We start from the raw sequence: 21,609 nt of genomic DNA, 5'->3' as shown, positions 1-21,609 counted from the left end.
CTGGTTTTGAACCTTGATCCTCAAATCTCAGCCTCCTGAGTAGTTAGATTACAGGCATGAGCACCGTGCCCAGCATATTCTTCTTTTTTTATTGTATTTCATTGTCAGGATAATGTATAGAGGGGTTACATTTACATTCGTTAGGTAGTGGGTACATTCCTTTTCAACACTGATCTCCATTCTCATGTTTTTCTATATACCAGAAACAACATATTTTTGAGACCCAGTCCAGTGGCTCACTCTTATAACTTCAGCTACTAGAGAGGTAGAGACAAGAAGATTCAAGTTTGATGTCAGCTGGACCAAAAAGTTGATGAACATTCCTTCCCATCTCCACAAAGAAGCTGGGCAGGTCATGTCTGCACTCCTAATGAAGCAAGGGTCATAGGTAGGAGAATTGAAGTCCAAGACCAACCTAGTCATGCACTGTGAGAATCTATCTGAAAACATCACTAAGACAAAAAGCTCAGCAAAGCAAGTAAGCCAAGTGAACATGAGGCCCTGAGTTCAAGTCACTGCAGTGCAAACGAAGTAGTAAATACATAAAATGGAAATCAATAATGGATCATAATTATAAAATAGAAATTATAAAACAGTACAAAAAATAATAGTCCCAACCTTTCTTGCACCGCCCCCCCATTCCACATCTAGTATCTACTTTCTGGACTGGTATTTTTTTTTTCAAGGAAGATCTTAATGTAGTAAGCTTTGCATGTACTCTTGCTGATCTCAGGAAATATACGCACTCTAAGCGAGGTTCCATGATTTCTTGGAGGTGTAAAAGGCGATCTTACCATCACTTATGGTAACATTAGCAAGATCCACAATCTTATCAGGAAGTCTTTGAAGCAACTTGCATTGATTGAACCTTGGTTTTTCCCATTGAGACTTGCCTGTTTGGATGCTGATTGAACTGAAACGAAAGGGAGGAAAAGGATGCATTAGTTCACTTTCTCATGGAAGGATGTCATTCTCCTCACCCACCTTTAGCCTCCTGGCCAAGTGGAAGTCCAGTAGCTGGAAATGGGGCAGGGCAGAGGAAACCCCTATTTAGAAATTTTCTCTAAGCTATCCTAGCATCTTAATTTTGTTCAAGACAATGGTGTAGAACCCTCTGTGCCTTATCAGCAATCATCATCCACCTTCCCTGTGCTGCACCCAATTCAACTTATTTCAAGGCACCCAGTGCACTCTTTGAGCACCTGTCATACCACACAATGATAAGAGGTGGAACAGACAAATAGGGAAGGACTGAACTAGGGTTTGAATTCCTGGCTTGTTTACTGAGATGGGCAGGGATGACCGCCAACTTTTTGCTCTAGCTGACCTCAAATTTGAATCTTCTCTCTACCTCTCCAGTAGCTGAAGTTATAATAATGACCAATGGACTCAGTCTCAAAAACACATTATTACTGGTATACAAAATGTTTCAGAGCTGGCATTCTCTAAGCAGCCAGGGCAGAAGGTTGCATTTCTTTTTAAAATGTATTTGTAAGCCAGGTACTGGTGACTCATGCCTGGAGCTTGTAATTCAGTGGTTTCAGACTGAATGTAAAATCTTCAATACTAGACAAAATAGAAGAGAAACTGTGTTAACAAAAGTGAATCTATCAAGCCTCTAAGCAAAGAGAACTTTCCATGTTTGAACTGAGAGGATTTTCTTTGAACTGAGAGGATTTTCGCACTAAGAAGGCAGGGATGGAGCAGAGACATGTAGCACCCATTTGAATCTCTAAGCAGAGAAAGCAAAGCGACACAAGGAAATGTCCAGTGAATCCACAATAAGAGATAGTCTGTGTGGCTATAGTAACGAACAGAAGCCTGGTGGATAAGACAAAAGAAAGGGAGTCTGACGTCTTGAGGACTGCATTTAGTGGAGAGTTCATTCTTCCACAAGAATGTGACACCAAGGCAACCAGACTTTCAGGAAAATCATGCTGACAGCAGTGGGGAATAGAGGTAGGGAGGGTTAGATGGATAGAAGGCATGGAGACTGCCCTAATAGCAGATAAGAGCTACTAAAGGCTTGCATCAGGCAATGGGTTGAAGAGGATAGCCTAGATATGGGCTCCAACTGTGGCTGTCAAAGATGCCTACCATACTAACTGATTAGATGTAGGCAGGAAAAGGTAGGGTGCAGTGAGACATGTGGCTTTTTAAGAGTGCATTTTAACCTCTATTGCTGCCCTGTAGTCTTGCCCACTTACATTAAATGGCATAAACCATTAATAGCAGAGAGTAAGAGAAGAGGGCTGATTTTTTTTAAAAAAAGGAAAATGATAAATTCAACAATAGAAGGGTAATTTAGCAAATTATTATGGCTCCTCTGTGACATCGCATCTGAGGCCATTTGTTTGAACTGATCATTAAAAAAGTGAATGTAAAGCGTGCAGCATGTTTGATGAACTATTGCGTGAAAAGGTAAATTGCATTATTGGCTCTAGACTGATGATTACTGGTACAGAAAACTTAGAGGTATATAGGCAAAGGTAAGATTGAAAGAGAGGAGTCAATATAAAAGGATACACCGGCTTAAAACGAGGTATTCATGTGGCAGAATAACAAGTGACTGTGTCTTTTGTCTTCTTGTATTTTTTTCTTATTATTTTGCAAGTATATATTTAAGTGCTAAGGGTAAGAGAAAGTCTCACAGAAGAGAGAAAGGGGAGGGAGCACACTTAGACAAATAACATAGAATAAAGTTTTCAGCCAAGTAGATCTTGGTGTGTGTAAACTAGCCATGAGAACTTGATAGGTACATACCAGATTCTTGTGGCATTTCCATTCTTGTTATTTATGCATCTAGTCTGGGCTGTCTCAGTAGGGTTAGTTGGCAGCCATTGATAAATCCCTTTGTATATAGATGGTGTCTCATCTGCTTCACATTTTCCTGGCTCTGTAGAGAAAATGTAGGCACACTTTCAGAGGGAAAGGCCCTTATAAATATCATAAACATTTAGTATAGGCCATCATTATTACCTTGCACATAAGCAGCAGCAAATAAAAAGAGGAAATGGGTTCAATCAGGATATTTAAACCAGGCATCAATGAAAATAGCTTTAAATGGAATGTTCTTATTTGAATAAGCTATCCAGTATAATCATTGCAAGTTTAGTCCTTTTCATTAAAACCAGTAACTGACAGGAAAGGCTTACATTTTATGGTTTTTTTTAAGTACACACACACACACACACACACACACACACACACACACACACACACACACACACTGGGAAAAATCAAAGCACACAAAGAGGTATTAGATGAAACAGTGACAATTTCCTTTGTTGTGAAGTATCTACCATCACCAGTTTGATACACGAGCAAAAGGAGACTGGCATAGGTTGGAGCATCGCCTCATTCTTCATGAACTCTGAGGTGGGTTTGATTTTAGTAAACTCAGTGGATCTGACATGACCCATGTTGACAAGGAAGCTATCTCCAGTGCTGTTGTTGTGGGGGCAGAACTAATTTTTTCATGGGAGGCCACCAGGCAGGCAATGTCCCACTAATGGAGATGTGGTTTGGGCTAGTTCCATGTAGTAAGTTCTCAATTTAATGAAGCACTGGGAATATGACCTTGACTTTGGAAATCTTTCCCTTAGGTGTTGACAGAGTGGCTCAAAAAGTGATCCAGCCAAGCTTGCAGAGTCACCTCAGCCTCCTCTGTGAATGAGGAATAAAGACATTTCCTGATCATTTTCAAGTCATTTTTGTTAGTGTCATTTGCAGGGTGGGTTGCATGTAATCTTTACAATTCTATGCCAAACCACAGCCTGGCCTCTGCTACTTCATTCGCTTGCTGCCAAGGATGACTTCTTTAGTACTTACGTTTATGAGGTATGTGGGGGGGGAGGTGATAGTCAAAGTTTTTACAGCAGACTACAAAGGAAAGGGAATAAAGCTGGTAGCAAAGAGAAAAAGTAGGAAGGGCCTGATTACTTTTCCTTAACTGGAAAAGTGAATGCCCATCAGAACAATCAAGGAGACTTCCAGATCACTTCCCAAGATGAATAGAATGACCAGATGAGTCAATACACTAGCAATATCTATTAGGGCATATGTCGAGTGAAGTAGGGAAGCTCTTCCAAGTGTATGAGAATTTATGCAGGAGAAAATCTCTCAGTTTTGTGGGTGGACTGTTCAATGGTAATATTCACAGGCAAGCAACTTTCTCTTATAAATTCTCACATCACCCTTTCTTTCTTTCTGACTTTGTTACCTGGTATATTGTATATACATTTATCTGTTTATTTGAAATGGGGAAAGAAAGGGGAAAAACAAGATGATTGGGAGGGGGAAGGGGAGAGAAAGTGGGAAAAATATGAAAAGGGGTATCAATGTTCAAGAAGTAATATACCCACTACCTGACAAATGTAACTGTAACTTCTCTATATGTTACCCTGACAATAAAATATAATAGAAATTGAAAAAATAAAATAAGAAAATATGCATGAGCTGAAATATTAAAAATTAACTCAGAGGGTAAAAATTGTACTACTTAAGATGATAAGAAAATGTATCTTTGTAATGTGGTATTTGAACGGAAGTCCACAAGAAATAAGGGAAATTTTCAACTCTTTAATACAGAAGTTATCTAGAAAAGTAAAAAAATAGTATTATGTTTGATTGTTAGTATAAAGGTAATATACAGATTGGTTAGCGTTACATAACTCAAGTAATGACTACATTCCTTTTTTAGACAGTCACCCCTTTCCCCATTCTCTCTACTCTTTTATAAGCTTTTAAATTTAGAAAGCTCATGTTGGGCACTCATGGCCCGTGCATGTAATCCTAGTTATTCTTAAGGCAGAATCTGAAGATGATAGTTTGAAGCCAGCCCATACAGGCTAGTTTAGGAGTCTCCTATGTCCTATTCACCATCAAAAAGCTATAAGTGGAGGTGTGGCTCAAGCATTTGAGTTCTAGCCTTGAGTAAAAAAAAAAAGCAAAGAAACGATCAGGGTCAGCACCTACATCCTGAGTGAGTGGAAACACCAGAACTGTCACACACACACACACACACACACACACACACACACACACACACGGCATTGGGGATAAATAAGTATTGAGGATGTGGAAAGATGATTCTTCTTCCTTCAAAATTTAGGAGCCCTCATAAAATATGCACGATGAATCTGTAATAAGGAAAGTGAATTCACACAGGAAGTCTCCACCAAAATAATTACCTAGCTTTTTCACTACTACGTGATCAGACTTTACTAATACTGTCAGTGGATCTTGTGTGAAGCTCCCATGTGTGAAGTTGCCGTGCATTTTTCTTCTGATTCTGTTGATCAAGTTCATGGTTGGTAAAGAGGAGTCGGCCTTTATAATAACCTGACAATCACAGCTAAAAGAAAACAGGACACAAAAGAAAATGCTGCCATTATATCAATAGAAGGCAACTTTGTCTTCAATGCTGAAACTTGGCATAGTTACCTTGATTGGTAGTACATAAAATCTCATGGCTATTAAGGAACAACTACTAAGAAAGACAGCATATTGCAATCCAAAATGGATAGCTCAAAACTCATTTTCAAAATAATACTCAGCGACCTTTACATTAGGTTGAAATGGATTAAGCATGAGATTTCTCTAGGAGTTCGAATTAAGAGAGAAGATGGAGAATTCCCAAATTATCTCAGAGAAAACCTTTTATTGTTTTTGTCTCTGATTTACCCATCGTTTTTATAATAAGGCAACTAAGCCTGTGCACAGTTAGTCTAAAAAGATAAGCTCTGCGGACAACTTATTGTACAGTGATGGGTAACATGTGTGCTGCTATCATCTAATAAATTTATTTTCCATTCATATTACTTCTTTGAACACTCTCATTCCCATTCTATAGATAGAGCAATTGAGGTTTAGAGAAATGACATTTCCCTTTATCATAAAGATCTACCCCATACTTCTATCCATTTGAAGGATGTATTGTGAAAGAGCTGTTGTTAACCTTGACCCATAGGGATGTTGTTAAATATATCCCATTAAGGAAAACATTTCAGATTTTAAAACTAGCTTCTTAAGTTTGCATTTGTACACATAGCTTTTCAGAACATACATGCTATGTTTCCTGTTCACTATTACAAGTCAGATATCCCTGTCCTCCCCCCAAATTTGTTTGTCTAATCCCTCCTGCTCATCCTATCCATTCCATGTGGGTGTGCTCCCCTTGCAGCTCTTGTATTTCCAGCTTGAAGAGCAGTATTTTTTGCCAGTCCTGGGCTTGAACTCAGGGCCTGAGCACTGTCCTTGGATTTCCTCAAGGCTAGAGCTCTACCACTTGAGCCTCAGCACCACTTCCAGCCATTTCTGTGTATGTGGTATCAAGGAATCAAACCTGGGTCTTCGTGCATGCTAGGTAAGCCCTCTACCACTAGGCCAAACTTCTGACCCAAGCAGTTGTATTTTTTTAAAGTCTCCTTTTAAGCTGGGCACTCGAGGCTACTCAAGAGGCATATATGTAATCCTAGCTACTCAAGAGGCATATCTGAGGATTGCAGTTCAAAGCTAGCCCAGGCAGAAAAGTCTGTGAGACTCATCTCAAACTAACCACCAGAAGACACAAGTGGAGCTTTAACTCAAAGTGGTAGGAATGCTAGCCTTGAGAGAAAGAGCTCAGGGGCAATGCCCAAGCCCTGAGTTTAAACCTTAGGATTGGCACACAAAAAAGTCTTCTTTTGCTTTTAAGAGACCCTCTGTTCTGGTACCTTGACCATTCTAGCCATCTCATCATGTGCTAGCTTTGGATATGTACACTTCATTGCATACATCAAGTAGATAAAACCCAATGACTCCAGGAGAAGCTGGGACATAGTTTGAACAGGGACTGCAGATGCTTTCATTGTGTAGCACTGAATGGACCACAACAAATACTTTATCTCCCCAACCCCAAATTGTAATAAATTTATACCCCTTTTTTCTTCACACAGAGAGAGCAGGCTGATTATGAGACTGTGTCAGGACCAAACCAAAACAAGTTATTTTATGAAGGCAAGAGCCAAATTACAGCATCTGAAAAATAACCACAGGTACTTTGATCTCCTTCTGACACATCTGACCAATGCATTACACATACAGAATTAAATGGAAGGAAAAATCAGAACTAAATGTACCAGCTACGAATAAATTCAGCTCCTACCTGTATGGTACATGGGAAATTGTAGCCATTTCTTTCCCTTCTCGCTGTCCTAACTGATGCAAAAGGAAAGTACATAGTCACTGAAATCTTAAAACATGTCAAAATTGAGTTAGCAGATTACTGTTAAAACAAGATCATTCCTAAGTCTGATTTACAATTATATAACCCATTGCTGTCTGCAAACAACCCTTAAAATGTTCATTTAAAGAGATGCAGGTGGCTCATGCCTGTAATCTTAACCACACAGGAGGCTGAGAGCTGAAGATCACAGTTCAAAGCTCGTCCAAGCAGGAAAGTCCATGAGACTGTTCATCGCAATTAATCACCAAAAAGCCAGAAGCGAAGCTGTGACTCAAGTGTTAGAGGACTAGCTTTGAGCAAAAACAGCTCAGAGACAGTGCTCAGATCCTGAGTTCAAGCCCCAGGACCAGCACAGAAACATTAGTGAATTTAGTTTGTATGGTGCATAATGCAAGGCTTGGTTTGAACCCATTTTCATTCTTTTGTGTTTTAAATTGTAAGTGTGATGTGGTACACAGGGGTTACAGTTACTTAAGTAAGGAAATTAACGCAATTCTTGTCAAACTTTGTTGCCCCCTCTCTTGTCTTCTCCCACTTTCTCTCCTCACCTGACTTCCCTTCATACCCCAAGTTGTAAAGTTCATTTCCAACATAGAGTCAACCCATTTGCTAGAGGAGTAAGTTGAGTCTCAAGCTAATCTGCCCATTATCACACAGGAGATGAGTTACAGAACTAGGAGTAAAATCTTCTGGAACTGGATTTTAACAGTGTGGTGACAACAAATGCAGAAAGGGTGTGATACTTCCTTAGTCCTGTTCTAAGCATTAAGCACAGATTACCTTACTCTATATTTCTAACAGCCCTAATTTTACAGATAATAAAACCATGTCAAAAAGTGGCTGGTTTACTTGTCTAATTCTCACAGTAAGGAAGTGTAGAAGCAAGGATTCCAACTCAGCCAACTTGACCAGATTGTTACCATAAAGCTTTTATACCTATTGTTTGACAAAATATTAGTTCTATCATTACCTATAATGTGTTAAATGTTAAAATTCTGACAGCTATTTACAGAAAGTATTTTAAATGATGGCAGGTGATTTGGAATACACTGTCGGCTTGACTGGATTGAGTACAGTCAAAATATTTATTTCATTTAAATACCTTGAACGCTGAGTGCTCTCTAGTCATTCTGGAGTATACTATTATAAAGCTTTGAGACACTGGAAAAATACTGAGATTTGGGGCAAAGATGATACAAGACTGCTTTGTAATATTCTGATGCCAAATCTACACAGAGGGTCTAGTATAATAGGTTTAGAGTTATTATGTAAATGCCATGATGTAAACAGTGGTGTAGTTCTTGAAAAAGACAGGCTTTTTGTAGGCCAGGTATCTACAATTAATCACAATCTTATAATGTCATATATATATAATATATATATATATCTCCCCAGGTCATTCCATAGTCCTATACCCCACAAAATGTGCCTCAAGAAACTATCATGTTCTGAACAGAAGGACATGGTTTTTTTTTATAAGTTCTTGTGCCATTTCCAAAGGAGATAATACAATTTGACCTCCAATTGTCAGTACTGCACCTTGCCTGATAATATACCCTTGGGCAAAAGAGCTGTTTACTTCTATCTAATCATATATAAGATGGTGTCAAGTAGACTCATTTTTACAAATTACTTACAATATATCGGTACATGGCCATTTCTTCCTTAGAAGTGTCTCTGTATCAAAAGCATCACAAAAATTACAACAGAAATGTAGTACAACATACACAATGAGCAAAATCAGGATAAAGAAAACTAAGACAGGAGAGCCAATTACTACTCTATAATATGTAGCCACTAAAATACAATGGATATAAATAATCACAAGAGTATTTATTAACAAAATGTTGAAAGACAATTAGGAAGTAGTAGGTTATAAAATCGCCATCATTTTAATTTACGTAGTTTTAACCACTCTATAAGATTCTTTTGTATGGGGATAACACAATCTATCCAAGGGTGAAGAAAGGCAAGGCTTTAAAGATTTAACTATTCCTAACATAGATTTCTATACACCTGTAAGATTTTACAGTACCCAGAATATTACTTTTGTAATAAGGAAAAACAATAGACAACTTTAAATAGAATATTGTATGGCTAATCTATTTCCGGTTTTCTTTTCATAAGTGCTATGGATTGAATATTTGTCCTCCCCCAAATTCACATTTTGAAGCCTATGAATAGGTTATTCGAAGGTAGGTCCATTCTTGAGGGTATAGTCTTCATTAACAGGATTAGTATGCATCAGACATTAGGGGCAGGAGAGCTTCCTGTCCCTGTTCTCTGCCATGTGGGAATACAGAGACAAACTCAACAAGGTCTTGACTATGTTGTCTTTCCAGCCTCCAGAACAATAAGAAAACAAATTCTGTGGTGTAAGCCACCCAGACAATAGGCAATGATGGATTCTCTTCTCTTTATTTGTATATACTGCTTCATTGCATTTGTATTTGAACATGTACGAGAAACCAATGTCCAAGCATAAGACAATAGTCATTCTCCTGGTAGGGCATGATTCTCCATATGGTAGTGTTGGAAGATGGGTCTAGTGACACACAGTTGCGCCACAGGAACAGAGGTCTCATAATGGACTGATATGTGATCATGTGAGTGAGTCCTCATCTCATGGGACTGGATTATAACAAGTCACCCTCAAGAGTAGCTTGCTATAAAATGAGTCCTATTTCACTGTTACCTCAACTTACATTTTTTCTGTTTTGTTCTTCCATTGGCTTTATTCTCTTAAGTAAGACTAATTTCATACTCATTCCAAAAACAAATGTATTATCAGAAGAGAAGATACATCTCTAATTGTAGCCATCTCTACATCCTAGGCAAAAACACGGGAACCCCCGAAATCATTCACATACCTGTTTTTAATTTGAATATCCAGATGAGTAAGAGAAAATTCACTGTCCTGAAATATAGAGTTCAACTGTAGAATTAAAAACAAACAGAAATAAAAAATATTAGTTTTCACATTCCTGTTCTTCTACTTTAACCAAGCAAAGCCATGTGGGATGATATGGCAGCATTCATTATTTCAACAGGAACATTTCCATTCAGTTAACTCAAGTTGTCAGTTTACATTTTGTACTTAAATTGTGTTCCCTCTGATTCAAATGTTGAAAACTACAACCCTCCAATTTGATACCATTTGGAGACATAGCCATTCTACAAGTAATTAAGGTGAATTAATACAATAAAAGTAGAACTATAATCCAATATGATTGATATTCTTGTAATAGAAATAAACAGAGATTCAAGCAAACAGGACATTTGAGGACACAAGAAGAAGATAGCCTTCTGAAAGCTTCTATGGAGAGACATGCCACCAGAAACCAATCTTGCCAGTATCTTGATCTTGATGTTTAATATCTCTGCCCAGAAGTCTGGGAAAATGCCTGTTGCTTTGTTCTCTTTTCAAGTCACCCACTCTTGTGTATCCACGTATGGCAACCTGAACAAACTGATATGATACCGTCACCCATGTTTAAGACACTTGCAGTTATATCACATATACTTTAAAATATGTGCCAGTGGGGAGAAAAGAAATTAATATGATCATTCATTGTTGTAGTGAAGGTACACGTTGGTATCTGGTAGATTGTTTACATATAATTTTTTGTTTTGGTCAATTGTAGGGCTTGAACTCAAGGCCTGGGCACTGTCCCTGAGCTTTTTGTACACAAGGTTAACATTCTACCACTTGAGCCATGGTGCCACTTCTGACTTTTAAGAAGTTAATTGGAGATGAGTCTCATAGAGGGGGGTTGTCTGCCCATGCTTGTTTTGAACCACGATCCTCAGATCTCAGCCTCCTGAGTAACTAGTATTACAGGTATAAGCCTGTAGTGCTCAGCTAGGTAAATGTAAAATGTTTGTGACTTTTGATTCAATAACCTCAATTCTAATAATTAGTCCTATAGAAACACTTGGGTGTTCCAAAATAACATGTACAAGAACATTGTTTTCAGTATTGTTTAAAAACAGGAATAATCTAATTGCCCACTGACACATGCTTGGATTCAAGAGCAAAACAAAATATTACATTACAAATATGTAATGAAATATTATGTATCTGCTACAGTATATAAGGTAGCTGAGATTTGCTCAAAGATGCAAATTTAAGATGTATGTAGAGTTCTCATGGAGCATGTGCAAAGCCCTGGCTTCTATAACACACACACACACACACACACACACACACACACACACACATACACACACACACACAAGCAAGGAGAAAGGATACATGGTTAAGTAAGGAGTGGAAAAGCAATCTAAAGAATATCAGAAATAGTATGAGTCTACTATTTTTGTGAATATATATATATGTGAAAAAAATAGAGACACACATGTATATAAAATATAAAAGAATATAACTTGTTATTAAAGGTAGGCAACACAAGCTGGGCAGCAGGGCTCATGTGTATAATTCTACCTAGTCAGAAGGCTGAAATCTGACAGTAAAGATTTGAAGCCATCTTCAACAGGCAAATCCATAAGACTCTTATTTCCAATTAACCAGCAAAAGGTAGAAATGCAGGTATCGATCAAGTGGTAGAGTATTAGTCCATCACCAGAAGAGCTTAGTGAGAGGTCTAGGTCCTGAATTTAAGGCCTAATACTTGCAAAGAGTATTAATGCAAACAAGAACAAAAGAGAACATGCATTTTCTGTTTTCAATGTCAATGTGGGGATGATTTTTCAGAGCTTAAATTTTAGTGTCACTATAAAAATATAAAGCTAACTAAAACATTTATTATGTTGGAGAAAGAGAAAAGTTAGAACTGCAGAAAATATACTTAAGTACAATGGCATAAACTTTGTTATCACTGCTCTCCTATTTCTCTCAAATAGGAAAATTTGGCAATGACTCAGAATTTGTGTCAGTGGAAGGAAATGTGCACATCTGAAAAATGAAAATAATAACATTCCATAATGCTTTTAGCACTGATACTATGAAAGAGAGATTGCATAGATCTTCAGAGTGCTTCTTACAGAGTAAATAGATGTGCACTGAAAAAACTCAAAATTATCTGTGAAATGTATTATAAGTAGGAAAAAGCAAAGTCTGGTGTTAATCTACTCCGTCTTTGTCACATATATTTGCATATATTTTATATATCATAAATATTTAAAAGAGTATTTTACCCAATCTTTTGTAAATTCATGTATAACACTGGTGATAAGGATCCTTGGCTCTTCATCAAAGACAGAGAAGCTCATTTCGATATTATAGAAGGAAACTGCAATTAAAAATAAGGCAATTTTGTTCAGCTATTTGAAGAAATATAAATTTTGTAAATTTGATCAAAATTATTTGCCATTTTATTTTTTTTTATTTTTATTTTTTGCCATTCCTGGGGCTTGAACTCAGGGCCTGGGCACTGTCCTTGAGCTTCTTTTGTTTAAGGCAAGCACTCTACCATTTGAGCCATAGTACCACTTTAAGCTTTTTCTGTTTATGAGGTACTGAGGATTTGAACCCAGGGCTTCATACATGCTAAACCAGCACTCCACCATTAAGTCACATTCCCAGCCTGCCATTTTATTTATTCGTGTGGGGGGGTGCTAGTCCTAGGGCTTGAATCCAAAGCTTTGGATTTCGATCAGCAGATTTGAACACCAGCCTCCTTAATAGCTATAATTACAGGCATGAGCCACCAGTTTCCCGCTTATATTCACAACTTTAAAGAAAACAAAACAATAATTTGTCACTTCTAAACTTTGTCAATGTCAAGAATCAGAACTTGTTGCTCCATATATAAAAGTAAGACAAAGAAGATATTACCATCTTATGTTTACTTTGATTATTTGGATATATTTTGTTTCCATACACTGGATGGACATACTATAGGCCCTCTAAATTCTCTACTTTCAGTGGCCAATACATTTCTAATCTACTGAATGTTCAAAATGAACATTATTTCAAAAGACCATTTATCCCAAGGACGTAATGATTTCACTCAAGACTTACTTTCTGCTTTGGGGGCTTCTCTCCTTGTCCCCCTCATGATCTTGCTGTGCTCTGTTTTGAAATGTTAAAAGTTGCAGGAACAATCCAAAAAGTTGAACTATTTCAATGCCTTGTGCATCCTGGTTATGGATTAACATTCCTGGCCAGCTGGGATTGAATAAAGCTAAGACCCACATGAAAAAGCAAGATAGACTATCCTCTGGAATTTTCTGGTATATGGTTAGTATGATCATCCCTGAGGCCATATTATCCTCTTTCTTGGTAGGTATAAGGTTCCTAATGTCTGTTAACATAGAGAACAAAGCAAGCAGAAAGGATGCTTTGAAATGTTGCACTGAATTAAATGATAAATTTGCATTACATTTCAATAAAGACAAGAAACATGGATAGAGAAATCTGTACATTAGCCATTTTACTGTCTGAAGGACATGTAAAATTCATACCCTTCTTCCTACATTTCTTCCTTCAGAGACCTGACTACCTTGGAGAACTCATGGTCTATATTTCACACATTCTGTTAGCAAGATACACATAAAGGGGGTGGGGATTTTGGCGTAGTGGTAGAGTGCTTGCCTAGAATGCATGAAGACCCGGATTCAATTCCTTGGTACCACATACATAGAAAAAAAAGCCAGAAGTGGTGCTGAGGCTCAGGTGGTAGAGCTCTAGCCTTGAGAAAGTCCAAGGACAGTGCTCAGGCCCTGAGCTCAAGCCCAGGACTGGCAAAAAAAAAGATACACATAAAGGAATAGTACCTGTGGATTCTATGGCAACTGGCAAACTCAAGGCTTCTGTAGATGGAAAAGTAGATGTGAAGTCTTGCCAGGTTGTCTCTGAGGAAGAAATTAGTGAAGACATAGTTGTTGTAGAAGGATGTGTCACTCCAGTGGATGCAAGCGGGATTAATGTTCCAGTAGTAGTTAATGTAGTAGGGCTAATGAGGGAATTTGATGTTGGCTTAAGGGGAATTAAAATAGGTAATGGTGATGTAGTTGGAAGTCTACTCTGTACCAATGCTTCTGTGGAAGTAGAAAGTGTCATGGAACCAATAGACAAGGCATGCTCAGCTGTAGAGGGTGATAAACTCATTTCACTAAACAATAGAGATTGAGACCCAGTCTTGGAGTCGTCAGGTCCAGTGGCTCTGGAGGAAGTCTCAGGGTATGTAGAAATATATAGATTACCACTTGTGTATTTTGTAGATACAGGAAAAGAAGGTGGGGAACCAGTATCAATATTGCCAACTAGAGGTGCAAGAGTGTTTTGGGTGAATGTGGTGCTTCTAGAAGCAAAGGGTGATGTCGTAACATTACGGAATGGATACACTGATAGCCTGTCAGAAGTTGGAAGTGTGGGCTTTGATGTCTCTACTGTAGAAGTTAGAAAAGGAGGAGCTTTTGATACAGTTGCCAGGGGCATACCTGAAGGAAGATTGGATAAGATCCAAGTCTGTGTGGGTAAAGTACTAGCCTTAGCAATTGCAGAAGGATTTGGTAGGAGGGTTGTCCCTGAAGTTACTGAAGTGTCTGTTTTCACAAATGGATGGTTGGTTTTCGATAAGGTGGTAGGGAGGGCTCTTGAAGATGTTGATAATGAATGACTCTCTGAAAACCCAAAGTTAGGAAGCATTTCAGATGCAGAAATTGGTAATGTCATAAGATCACTAGAGACAAGATGACTCTGAGAGGATGATAATGTTGGCAAAGAGCCAGAAATAAAGTTTAGAGTTTCTGTTTCTATCTGATTAGGTGCAGGCATCAAAGTTTTGGTGGAAATAGGAAATGGAGCATCTTTAGCTGTGGGTGTGTTCCAGGAAGTTGTAAGTAGAGACTGGGTATCACTGGATGTGATTTGTGTTCCCTGAACTGGAAATTCAACCACTTGGGATGTAAGTGTAGAAGAGGTCTTTGAAGTAGAGAATTTGTCATCAGTACCATGAAGTGAATAAAGAAGAGATGTCAAGGAACGTGGAGTTGCACTCAATGAGATCCAGGGAAGGTATGAGACAGAAGTTGTCACAGATGGGACATTTTTTGTTAGCTCATTTCTTAAGAAAGTGCTTTCTGATGAGGATGTGACCTCTCCAGTATTTGAGGAAAGGTATGTAGTTAGGAAAGGTACATTGTCTGTAGGTCCAGGAGTGCTCTTAAAACTTAGCAAAGATGGTTTAGAAACGTGAATATCTAAAGAAGTATGGAGACCCTCTGAAGGAGTAGGTGAAAACACATTTTCAGGGCTAGTAATTCTAGAATAAATATTTTCGAAAACGGTCATTCTACCACTGTTCTCTGTAGATTGGGAACTGTAAGTATTCCCAGGTAACAGGCCCAGTGTTGTAGCCTCAGCTGATGATTGCTGGGTTGTTGATATTAATGATGAAAATGTGCTGCATGGAATGGAAGAAATGGCTTCAGTGTTTTTAGAAGGGAGTGGAGAGACAGTAGTAGTATCTAAAACTAGAGTCACTCTCTCATCCACAGCAGTGGTTGGAATGGTTCTCATAGATGGAAAAACTGGCTTTGTTGGAGTGGAAACAGATGTAGGCGTGATCTTGGTGGACACCTGTGTCATTTCATAATTACTGAAAGCAGAGGAAGCCATTCTGGTATATTTTGAAGTATGCCCAGTATATGTCACAGGTATGATATCCAATGTAGATGTTTGTATGGGCATAGTAGTTATAGGGGAAATGGAAGACAAAAGTGTGAACAATGATTCATCTGTTATATCTGGAAGAAAAGAAACTGCTATAGATGAGAAAGAAGGGTCATTAACTGACACTAAAGGCATCTCAGAGGTATCTGGAGAGACACTTTTCAAACAACCTAACTGTGTGGTTTTAGAAGACCTAGTCACTGCTACTGTGGAAGTATTAGAAATGTTTTTGGAGGTGAAGTCAGTGACATTAACTGGCAATGAGGACATCTGATAAATAGGAATTGATGTGTCCATAGAAGATTCCCCATGTGTTGAAGGTTCATTTGGAACAGAAAGAGCTGCAGTGATTCCATCATTAGGGATAATTGTGAAATTGGCACTGGATAGTGTGGTTGTGAAAGAAGACAAGGACTTGGGGTAAGTCTGTGTGCTTTCAGAAATGGAAGAAGAAATTGTAGTTACTTTAGGCTGAGTTTTAAGTGAAGGCAAGTATGAAAGCATGGTGTTAGTAACTGTCTTAGAAGTTGCATTATCTAGAAATGAAGTATCCTGGCTAGAAGAAAGTGGGTGAGGCACAGAGGAGGAACTTGCTATTTCCTCTGCAGTCCTGGGAGTTTTCAAAGAAAGGGCACTTGAGCTTTGTTTGTTAGTAGACACAGATTTGGTTATCAGAGCTTGTGAAGGGAGAGATGTATTCATTTCTGAAATATCAACATCAATTAAGTTGCTTGAGGTTAAGATTTGAGTTGTCTGTGTGCACTCAGAAATGGGAGATGTAGCTAAACTCCCATCAGGTAGAGTCCCAAGTGGAATCTCTGAAAACAAATACGTTTGGTCACTGGAAATTTCAGTGGTCTCAAAGAATCCTGTATCTGTCACTTCCAAAGGTAAAGTACTGTGGGAGCAGAAAATGAAAGAATTGTTTGATGGAGAAAATTCTGTCATCTCTGTAGTTCTAGGGGTTTCTTCTACAGAGATGATCATCTGTTCTTTGTCAGAAAATATAGTCGTACCAGTCATCAAGCGGGTGGAGACCTGTGTGCTTACAAGAGCTGTAGGAGATTGAGAAATTTGATTGTCCGATGAAGTAGTAGCCTTGTTGGTTGAGGTGTGTAAGGATATGATTCCATCATCACCAAAGTTCTCTGTGGTGATAGTAGCCAAGCTAACATCATCACCACCACCAGAAGTATGCAGTAAGCTAAGAGCATTAGTAGATGTCTCTTCCCCTTGAGATAAGGATGTAGTTGCTACTGGTGGCAATGTAGTGGATATTAGATGAGTAGAGGACACAAAAGGAATGTCATCAGAAGGAGGTTTTGAGCACATAAGAGTGTATGCAGATGGAGCTACTGTGTCAGTGGAGGTAGAGAAAAGGGTGATGTTAGCCTTAATTGTTACAGGGGTAAGGGGATTCTGTGAGGGAACCTGAGTTTTTGTCAAAGATGGAACTTCTGTGAGTGTCATTATGGTAGAAGCCACTGTGGGCTCTAAAGTGGTGTGGATTGAGTCTCTGTGGATCGGCATTGTTTTGCTGATTATGGAAGCTGTTTGACTCAATGGCGGCACCAATGGTATGGTTATTGTAGCTGATGACAAAGGTGAAACATCAAAGAGTAGAGAAGTGGAAGAATCTCTAATAGGAGACCTTGGTATGGTCACCTTAGACTCTCCAGACAGCACCATAGAGGTTACAGCAGAGACATTAATTGGTTGTGAGTCCATACGGGTTGTAAGTGTAGAGGTGGTGGAGAAATGAGCAGCTACACTGTGTGGAGAAAATACACCAGCAGACAAGGATCCAGTTGTCTTGTCTGTGGGGGTAGTGGTAAAACTGGTTTCTGATTTCCTTGTGGTGGTAGCACTAAAGGGTTTGGGTGATCTTTGGGTGATTGTCGAAGTGGGCAATCGATCTGAATTACTCTCAGTAGTCTCTGACATCCTACAATGTGTTATATAGGTGTGGGTTGAATTAAAGATTTCCATAGTTCCGTTGTATGAACTCTTTGGTGTGGTTTCCCTGAGTTGTGTTAAAAGCCAACTCCCTCCCAATTCAAGTGTTTCAGCTTTACTGTCCACTATGGTAGTCAATGTTTCCATGTCAGGGAAAGGGGAAACAGGGGTGACAGAAACTGTCATCATTTGTGCTAATTCTTCTGTTGTTTCCAGCATTGCTGAAAATGCAGAACCCTCAGCTACTGCTGCTACAGTTGATTTTCCCTTATGGTTCTGAGAAGTTGTTTCTTTTCTTGTCACGGGGGTATTGAATATCTGGTTTGTTGGAAACTTTGATACAGGGTCTATTGTATCTGCATTTGTGCTTATGCCATTTGCTTCTGTTTTTTTGGTCTCAGAAGTGCTCTCCCCAGTAGGAAAAATGAGTTTCATGTCAGTAGATTTATGTACTGATGGATCCAGTGTCTCCCTTGATATTAAAGAAAGTTCATTGCCATTTGTTGTGTACATAGAAATGGTTTCCAGTAATGAAGTGGCAAGGTTAAATTCACTAGGATTGGTTACAGATGTGGTTCTGGACGTGATGGACAAGTTAGCAAAGCATGGAGATGTCTGTTTAAATAGAGCTGTTGGATATCTGACTGTAATAGTATCAATGCTAGTGGTAACCTTTCTGTCTGTAGATATTGGTAGAGGCCTGGTAGTATCTGTAGTTGTGAATGAATGGCCTGTATCAGTAGTATTGCCAGGGAATGCTGATGTGAAATTTTTATTAGGTACAAATGTGTGTGTGGTGTTTGTATTCATAGACGTCAAAAAATTCTGTCCTAGCCTAGAAGTCCAAGTAATTGCACTGGTAGAGAACTGATGAGTAGTTTTACCAGGTACAGATGTAGAACCTGATTCAGATGCCTGGAATGTGGAAGCTGACTGAGTGGAAATCAAAGTAAGCTTGGGTTCCCCAGCTGTAGGTGTATTGTGGGTATATGCAGACTCTACAGTAGCCATAGAGGGCATACTTTCAACCAATGTAGGTGCATGTGTGATTCTAGGAGTAAATCGTGTATGGGAGCCATCAGCATCAGTAACAGTCTGTGTACGCTGAACTCCAGTGATTGGAGCAGCAATCATGGAAGAAAGGGTCATAGAAGTGGTGCCTCTGGGCAGGAAGGTAGATGTGGTATCCTCCATGGTAGGCAAAGGGGCATTGTGGAAATGTGTTGGTGTCCATTCTGTTTCAACTGGTCTTCGGGCAGATGTGGTCTTGGTAGACAACCCTGAATCAACTGTAAATGCTGTTTCCATTTCAGTTGTTGCCAATGTTGGTGGTACTTCAGTTGTAGGAACTACAGAATCCATTAGAGCAGCTTTGGAAGTTGGGAAGACCAGTGAAGTCCCAATCCTAGATGCTACAGCTGAAGTCTCTTCTATTGTGGACCAAGGTATGGTTCTGGCAGCTGTTGATACAAGAAATTCTTGTCCATGTGTACCAATAGGAAGTGCTGAAGTATCTGTGGATTTGTGTATAGGCCAGGATGTTTCAGGCATGAATGTTGACTTGGTAGTTGAAAATAATGTCCTTGCAATGGTTGTCTGAGATTCCATTGCTAAAGTTTTCGATACAAATTGATTATTGGTAACACCAGGTACAGAAAATACAGGAGTAGCTCTAGTTGGATGAAAAGTCTCAGGAGCTATGGCTTCTACCATTTTTGCTGTCCTTGTACTTTCTGAAGATGAGTGTTCCACTATTTTCATGGAATCGATGGTAGCAGAGGAGAGTGTACTCTGAGAAGGCAGAGTGATAGCTGTGGAAGTAGATATGACATCTATAGCTATATCAGCTATAGATGTCTTCAAATTTTTTGATAGAGTCGTGACGAGAGGTGGAGATGTTGTATTGGACTGTGATATAGTTGTATGATCAGTTATAAGTACAGGCATGCTTTTAGACATTACTGTAGAGAAATATGTAGTCTTTTGTGGGTGTAGTCCAGTAATTTGGGAAGGAGTTGTCACATGTACTTGCTGTGAAAGAGTTGTACTTGTTTCTTGACTTGTCATATTTTCAGAAACAACTGAAACAAATCAGAGGGCATATGTTTATTCAGTCTGACCCGAGAATAGCCTTTCCCCTTTCCAATTCACCTGCCAGAAACCAGAAATCACATGGCTGTCAATCACCTGACTGTGAGTCAGCAAAGGACCCCAGACTCTGAGGTCATTTCCTCATCTGCTGAGGTCAGTTCCTTAACCTCCCTGGTCACCTTTCCCTTGGACAGTGAGAGATTCCCCAGGCTCTGAGATCACTTTTGCATCCGCAGTGGTCCCATTTCACTCTTTTCCCTATATAATCCAGCTCAACATGAGTCCCCTCCTCTTCTTTTTCTCTCTTATTCCTTTCCTCGTCTCTACACATGCCTCCATTCCAGGCAGGCTGGCAGTTTTCTGTTCCCCCCAATAAATTCTTTTCTGCCTGAACCATGTGGCAGTTTCCTTTCTGCAAAACTTACGATGTTAATTTGGGTTCACTCTTAAAAAATCAAAGACAGTTCTTTAAGGATGAGCTGTGTGATTTCTTTTAATTTTTAAGAAAGATGAGTATCACAACTATAATCAAGTCAACTTGATTACTGTTTTTCATAGGATGATTTTCTACTTTACAAAATATCTATATATTTCTTATAAAACCCTGGTTAACTAATTATCCATTGCATAATAGCTCCATGAAAGATATAGGTACCCTAGACAAGGACACATGATGCAGTGGTACACTGATGAAGATGATTTGCTTTGGGAAGGGTTCCAAATACTTCAAAGATATAACCATAAAAATTTACTTGAGAAGAAGAGAACTTGATTAGTTCTGTATCTAGTTAAGAACTTGAATTACATACTTTAAAATCTTCCAAAAAGAAGCTCACATTGGATTGAAATGCATGCAGTTGCTGGGTGTCAGTGACTCACGCCTATAATCCTAGCTCCTCAGGAGGCTGAGATCTGTGGATCATGGTTGGAAGCCAGCCTAGGCAGAAAAGTCTGCGAGACTCTTAGCTCCAATTAACCACCAGAAGTAGTGCTGTGGCTCAAAGTGATAGAGTACTAGCCTTGAGTGAACAAGCTTCAGGGACAGCACCAAGGCCTAGAGTTTAAACCCCATAATCCACAAGAAAATACATTAAAGACAACAACCACAAAGATAAACTTCTTGTTTCCATATCAATTCCTATTCAATTCGCATAACTGCATCCTATGAAGTCATATGCAAATATTTTTGAGCTATTGCGATTCTCTGCTAGGAAAATCCTAGACACATACTAACTGTTACAAATGCAGGAAAACAAGGTTGTTATCTTTAATGTACCATGTGAAGTTATTCCATACTCTTTTGGTTGTTTTTAACCTTATGGTTAATCCTCTAGTGTTTTTGTACCTGACTTTGGTACCTGGTATATTGTATATACGTTTGTTTATTTGAATTATGGAAGGGAAGGGGAAAATAAGATGAGACAAAGGAGAAAGGGAGAGCCAATGTAACAGTGATATTAACAAAATAATATGTTGAAAATGAACTTTACAACTTGGGTGGGGGTCGGGGGAGTGGAAGAATAACATGGGAAGAGGTACAAATATTCAAGAAGTAATATACTCACTACTTTATGAACACAGCTGTAATCCCTCTATACATCACCCTGACAATCAAATAATTTTTTTTAAAAAGTTCAGTAGAGATGGCAAAAGAACATGACAACTATGGAACCAGTAAAAGGTCAAGCTAGCTGGA

The 21,609-nt window shown here is 38.8% G+C and overlaps 1 protein-coding gene across 1 annotated transcript in view; it reads right to left on the bottom strand.

The window, feature by feature from the left end:
• Positions 1-21,609, bottom strand: part of Adgrg4 (adhesion G protein-coupled receptor G4) — a 133,091-nt gene that overhangs the window by 77,333 nt on the left and 34,149 nt on the right. The window contains exons 3-10 of the mRNA XM_090327178.1: positions 13,967-19,903; positions 12,386-12,480; positions 10,099-10,163; positions 8,866-8,905; positions 7,148-7,200; positions 5,193-5,356; positions 2,764-2,896; positions 795-913 (exon numbers count right to left, since the gene is read on the bottom strand). Coding sequence (XP_090183304.1) covers positions 795-913; positions 2,764-2,896; positions 5,193-5,356; positions 7,148-7,200; positions 8,866-8,905; positions 10,099-10,163; positions 12,386-12,480; positions 13,967-19,903 — 6,606 coding nt within the window. The remainder of the gene's footprint in view (positions 1-794; positions 914-2,763; positions 2,897-5,192; positions 5,357-7,147; positions 7,201-8,865; positions 8,906-10,098; positions 10,164-12,385; positions 12,481-13,966; positions 19,904-21,609) is intronic.

Source organism: Megascapheus bottae, chromosome X (assembly GCF_031878675.1).
Source record: "Megascapheus bottae isolate mThoBot1 chromosome X, mThoBot2.hap1, whole genome shotgun sequence".
NCBI classification, from domain to species: domain Eukaryota; kingdom Metazoa; phylum Chordata; class Mammalia; order Rodentia; family Geomyidae; genus Megascapheus; species Megascapheus bottae.
The sequence above is the reverse complement of the archived record's forward strand: the minus strand, read 5'-3'. Positions and strand labels throughout refer to the sequence as shown.